This window comes from Paramormyrops kingsleyae, chromosome 7, assembly GCF_048594095.1.
Source record: "Paramormyrops kingsleyae isolate MSU_618 chromosome 7, PKINGS_0.4, whole genome shotgun sequence".
Classification (NCBI taxonomy): Eukaryota; Metazoa; Chordata; class Actinopteri; order Osteoglossiformes; family Mormyridae; genus Paramormyrops; species Paramormyrops kingsleyae.
Window position 1 is genome coordinate 34254271 of NC_132803.1, and position 6469 is coordinate 34260739.

Consider the following 6469-nt stretch of genomic DNA (forward strand, 5'->3'; position numbering starts at 1 on the left):
TCTATCAATTGGCCTCAAACAGTTTTCATTGTGCTGTTGGTGCATCTAGTTCAGAAGTAATCTCAATGATCTGCATTTTAAGAAAGGAGACAGCCATCTGCACTTGGATTTTGTCACACAGGTGAATATTGTGGATGTTGCTTTCAAAGAGGAAGAAAAATTTGTCAGTTACTGTGAATTAGGCCTGTTGGTCTGAAGGAGCAGAATGCTTTTCAAGGGGATGTAATGGAAAGTGTATGAAGCATTTTCACTTAAACATAGATCAGTGAATAAACATTTGATACACAGTTTTTACTATACATGTAAGTGTGCTAATCCATCTCAACTTCCCAGAAATATGCCCTGCTGACATTTCAGAATCTAATACTGCCTGCCCAAATACTTGATCTACATATTTTATCAAAATTTACTTTACAAATTCATATGTTCATAATTCCACAATTGCTTGTGGTCTGTATCGGACTTTTATCCATTTAAATTCTGAACAATGATTACACTTGTTAGAGTATGCAAGGGCCTGCAGATTACCCCTGAGCGGGGAGGTACGTCATTACTTGAAATACTAAAATGATTCAGCTCCAAATCACAAACCAGATCTTTATGTAAATGAGGTGATCATTTTTCTTGTGCTTGCCTACCACACATTTAGAAAGGACTCTGTTTGTGGCCAGTTTGTCTTTATTAGGGTCTTTACATAGCAGGGTCAATACATTAAAGGCTATTTCACATGTAAGTGCAAGACAAAGGCTGTAAAAGCCATGGACTGCTTAGCTTTAGGCATTAGCCTGTCTTCACAAAACACTGCCGATTACCACTTTTACAAACGAAACAGTCAGCGATCTAAAACAATTCATTTTATAATAAAAGGAAACTTCAAGGCAACATTAATTTATCCAGACATAACCATAGCCCTCAAGAGATGAAGCTGGTAGAATAGGACCGTTTTAAGAGCTCTTCTTCTCTTCAAACATGATGTTTGCTGTTGCTCGTTTAGCTAGAAAATAAGGGAGGGGGGGGGGGGTGGGGTGGTAAATGTTCTGCCAACCGCCAGTCTCTCTGCAGCACACCTTACAAAATTTTGGTGTAAAAGACTCTAAACTGGCAACGTGCAAGTCAACCGGAACTTGCTTCTAGATGATCAATTGGCATAAGCTTTCTCAGCGTCAAAATGTTCTCAGCGTCAAAATGGCATTCAAAAAATCAATACAATTCAGGGTAAACTCGGGGAGCCATTGATTCTCTTATAATCATTAAACATTGGAACGTTTATCTAATGCAAAAACTATGCATCTTCTGCCATTTTGTGAGATAGCTGTGCTTTTTAGGTTATTTGAATGAGAATACAGTTTAGGGGAAATTTCTGTGGTTACCCAGAAAAGCCTTTCAGCAGAAGGCATTTGCAAGGTCCACCAAAACTGGTACTTATAATGTGAAATGTTGCTTTTGTTTCAGGTTTAAAAAAAAGCAAGTGGCGTATAAATGATATGAAGGACAGCAGAAGTGCCTGTCGGGAGCCTTACCCTCGTCTTTGACCTTGCCGGCTGCCTCAGAGGCCTTGTCTGAGATGTTCTTCACCATGCTGTCAATTTTGCTCTCGTTCCTCAGGAAGAAAGGGCGAATGATCCGGTTGTAGATCAAGACGGAGCCATTCGAAGGGGTGGGGGCCATGCACCACACCAGGAAGCCACACTAGAAGTAGGGAGGGAATTTTAAAAAGTAAAATCATTTACGTAGGCAGAAAAAAAGCAGGAGCACTTCCTGTTAACTTATCTTAACACTGAAGGGTGAGCTGCAGCTACACAGCGTCATATCTCCTAACAGATACTGAGAACACGGGAAATTAGCCTTCTTTCATGATCAATGCATCAAAGTTTCTAGACTTGGGGGGGGGGGGGGGGTTTCAACTGGACTGCTCTAGGGTGTTTTTTTTTTTTTTTTTATTCCTGCCATTTCCAGGACATCAATACAAAACTGGGACAAGGTTGGGGCCAACAGGAATAACGAGTTGTTCTGTTTTTAATAACATGTCTCAAAGTTAGCCTGGTATTTATCAGTATCGCTGTTTGACTTTTATAGTGAAACAATCATTGTGTGATACATAAATGAACCTAACAAACAGTAAGCGTGTCATGATCCCAACAGACAACAACCTGAATAAGCTACCCAAAAAGGACCAAACATGTCCTGGCTAGGAGCTAATTATGTTCCCAAATAGGTGTTACCAACACATATGAAATCAGGAAGGATGTCATCCTGCCAACAGACATTAACCTCACTTCTTGAAATATGATCCCCAATATGATCCAGCAAACGCTCTTGAGACAAGATGATCGAATTGAACACCTAGAGCTGATCACAGTACAATGTTCTTCAATGCTTAAGCCATGGTACAATGTGCACATCCACAGAATTACCTTTCCTATGTAGTAAAACGGGAACCAGGACAGGAATATGTCAGCAAAAAACTCGGCCACGCTGAAAACCCCGTACACCACCCAGTAGGTCAGCCATTTCGTGTCGTCATCTTTGGTGGCGCTTTCAATCGCTTTAATCCTGCAATTTAGGTTATAGGCTTCTGTTAGAAATGTTGTCCATACATGGGAAAATAAAGTATGAGAAGAACACATGCGTTTGCTAAAGTAAACAAAATAAACACAAACCTGATTGTTCAATGGTAATCCCCACCCTGCTATGCTCAAACAGGCATTATTAAAGTTACGATTGCGGTTACAAAGCTAGTGGCACATACACACAGAAACGGAACAGCCACACTTAACATCAAACATCTAAACAACAATCATACGCAGGTCGCTTGGAAACAAGTGATATCAATTTGCAAATCATGGCACGCAATCATATCAAAATCTTAACTAAAAGGGTTAATTTTCTCTTCATTCAATACCCTTATACATTAAACACTGTATTGACCGCATTTTAACACATACACGCGACAGTTCCCAACCCTAACATCGTACGACACGACATTCATAAGGCATCAGTTGAATTTGTAACCTGTGCTGTTTTGCCTTTCAAATAAGCGTTAGAGTGTAATTTGAGAGTTTCATTTTTTTTCCCCCCTTCATTTACAGACTTAACACCATTAACAGCATTTTCCCCGTTGTACTACGATCACCACCGAAAGTAACGAGGCAGCCTCACTGGGCTGGGCAATGCAGATCGCAACAAAAGCAAAAAACTACGTTTTCTTTGTTTTTATATAGGGATCAAATGCATAGATTGGCGTCAGATTTCAATTATAACAGCCTTTTACAGATGAGGCTCAGTAACAGAGGGTAGCTCGAGATAATATTAAGCAGTTATAGAAGTATACCCCACTTTTATAGAATTGGCAAATTCACGGGGCGTCTATATAAAATAACGATTTAAGCGGTTGCACGACGGGTAGCGCCTCAGACTTTAAAATGTTGTGCGTACATTTATGTGGTATACTGATTTAGTAACACCAACAGCCTCGTTTATTAAAATGAGTCACTAAAATCTAGAGGATTTCCTCAAAGCAGAAAGGCAACTAAAAAAAAAATGGATTTCCTAATTTCATTTACTACCAAACGGCAAAACCGAATTAACTGATGGGATCAAACGACGTTTGCCAAAACCACTATTTCAAACTTAGCCAATCCAATGCGTTTCTAATATCCAAAATATGTTCTTAAAAATAAATAAATGACCGACGATTTTTTAAAATAAAAAACTGCTTCCGCAATTAAGTTTCTTACGTTGCCTCCATTACCTCTTGAGATCAACAAGCACCACATTTTTACCAAACACGAAGCCTACCCTATAGTCACTGTTTACTTGGGGCGATCCATTTTAACAAAGCTAATGTTACAAACGGTATTTGTTTGAAATCACACGCAATCTCCCCCCTAAATAGATTATATCCCATTTTGTACAATAGGCAGTAAAGATTTAGTGGGAGACGTGCTTCGGGTTTGGTTATTTTGATGCACAACACGACAGTTTTCTATATTAAGCACAAGGGAGCTTCGCTAGCCAGTCTCATGAGACCAGATCTCCATTTCACGTCGCACGGCAGTAAGCATATTCTTCATGGTGTTACGGGTCGAGTGGACATACTTTCTAAAACGCTTTCAATCGGTAGCCTCACTTGTTTCGCGACGCAACTAAAATCCTGTCACTCCCTTCAGGCGCACCTCCTCTCACTGCCCGTGCAAACGGTGCCTTTTTCGCTCCGATTAGGTTGGCATGTACACATGCCATCTTGAATCGACTTCGTGTAGTGTATTTTTCAAGAATAAACACGTCCTAAATTCAAACTGCGCCCTACCGACTGCGCAAACATACAGAAGTATTACCTGTACGTGTGAGTGTGTACAAATGGGTGTTTCCAGCGACACCTGAAATCAATCATGACCTTAAAAGTCGCATATAGGCTTTCGCCACGTATATGTGCCTGCAAAGGAAAATGCGAGCGACTCGCCGTCACGTTATTCCAACGACGCAATAAGTCGTTATTTAGGCCGTAATAAATAATTTATACGCAAAGGGACAAACTGGAGGTGGATTTGATGTAAAAGAAAACTCACGAAATATACGCTGGATAGGCGAATCCTATGAGATTGCACAGCAGGGAGGCTCCATACCCAATCACGAGGTATATGGCAACAAAGGCAATGACAGCTGGAAGAGAAGCACGGCACATTAGTTAGCATCTTTCACCACAGTATACCAATTAAAATGCCACTTGGCCTCGCGACTGATAATACGGCGCATTTGAAAATCCAGAAGGGCTTGTTAAGCAATCGGATAAAGAATGTGGGGTGGCGTGCACTTTTAGATGTTATCGATGAAAACACAAAAGATTCCTTGGATAAATGCCTTTAAGTTGGTGTGTAAATAGTCACGGTTGTTCACTCTAAAGATCAGATAATTTCACGCGTTTTATATGTATCCATGCTGTTTCGTGCCTCAGAAACAGGAACCAAGAGTCGATCGCTTTTATGTGGGCATCTGCTTCCTGGCGAGAGCACGCCAGTCTTCTTTTATCGCTGTTGACTTACCAATGGCTATGTATGATCTGTTTACCCCGGTCTTCGCCTCGATCTTTACCAATACATCCGTCAAGAGATTTTTTTCGTGGAGGAACTTATCGAATCGTTCTTTCATTGCATGTGCCATGATTTCTGTGATCCCTTTCTCCTTCCCCACCGAAGTATTTCCTCGATTATGAAACCCGATTAACGTAGACTGCTGCAACGCACATCTACCCACCACTACTTTTTTTTTCCAAGCACACAGGACGAATCGCCGGAGACACAGTTAATAGCACGTCACTGCAAATGTCTGCAGCCACACCCTTTTCGAAGGGCTACATGACTGTGCTACTTTCTTCTAGTCTACAATTCTCCGCAATCGTTTTCTGACGATGTATTACGAATACATTTTTCACGAAAAGGTTATTGATCCTGATGCTCTTGTCATTCGAGACAGCATTTTAAATATCAAAAATGTTTTTTCTTCTGATTGTGATCTTAAACGTGTTACAGATAGTCACGCTTTTTAGACAATATACTGTTTTTTTAAGGTAAAATGCATTTTAAAGAGAACTTAGAATATGTTGCGAAGGCCTGAGGATATAAGGTGCGTCTACCGGTTTTGCGACTATGAACCTTGCTTAAATTTTAAACTTGCATTATTAGCATTTTACAATATTATCATGTTGGAACTACTCCAGTCAAATAACGATTGAAACTGTTAATTTTTTACAGGAATAGAATCTCAATAAATAGTTATACTTTTTAGCTAAATGGTATTTGAACTCATTGTATAAAACTTTGCGTGCGGAGTTTGCATGTTCTCGCGTGAGCGTTATTCGAGGTAACAGTCCAGAGATACTTTATTATAAATTCATTAGACTAGACTTCTTTTCGTTTGAGTGTCTCCTGGCATAGCCTTCGGATGTGACTTTAAGCAATGGATCCTGAAGATGGATGCATGGATATTAAATATGGGCTGTAGAAGATTGTAAATCCAGGAGTTCATGGAGTAGCCTATTTGAATTTTCCTCCCAGCTGAGCCTTCGTGGAATATTCAGACTGAATCCATCGTGTGATTCAGATCACTTTTAACCTATTAAGCAGTGGACCCGCTGTGACTTCTCAGAGGTGTTTATTAAATATGAAATTCAACGGCTGCATTTGTTTTTGTATAATGTTATCTTAGTTCCTTACTTCATGTTTAATGATAATTGGTAATCAACTTTAATTAATCTGGTATAAATTCTGCCAAATGGTTTATACATTTATTTGTTACATTTCTGGAAGGACATTAAGGACCAACATGGTTTAACGTTTAAATTGGATTAAATCAAGATTACATTTAGTTTACAATTAATCCTGGTTAAATGTAAACATTTGCTAATCTCAGTTTAATTTCCCCGTAAACCTTGATTAAATTCATGTCTGTTGCACCCGTAAATTTAAACCTA

At 39.6% G+C, this 6469-nt stretch overlaps 1 protein-coding gene across 2 annotated transcripts; it reads right to left on the minus strand.

The window, feature by feature from the left end:
• Positions 1–660: 660 nt before the first annotated feature.
• reep5 (receptor accessory protein 5) lies at positions 661–5283 on the minus strand. Of its 2 annotated transcripts, XM_023796421.2 has the most exons (5): positions 5043–5283; positions 4569–4662; positions 2415–2553; positions 1521–1689; positions 661–994 (listed from the first exon to the last, which is right to left on the minus strand). In XM_023796421.2, the coding sequence occupies exons 1-5, from the start codon at positions 5158–5160 to the stop codon at positions 945–947; spliced, it is 570 nt and encodes a 189-aa protein (XP_023652189.1). In that variant the 5' UTR covers positions 5161–5283; the 3' UTR covers positions 661–944. The 2 variants fall into 2 exon arrangements, with proteins under 2 accessions (XP_023652189.1, XP_023652191.1); XM_023796423.2 differs by lacking the exons at positions 4569–4662; positions 5043–5283 and adding an exon at positions 4130–4300.
• Positions 5284–6469: the final 1186 nt, after the last annotated feature.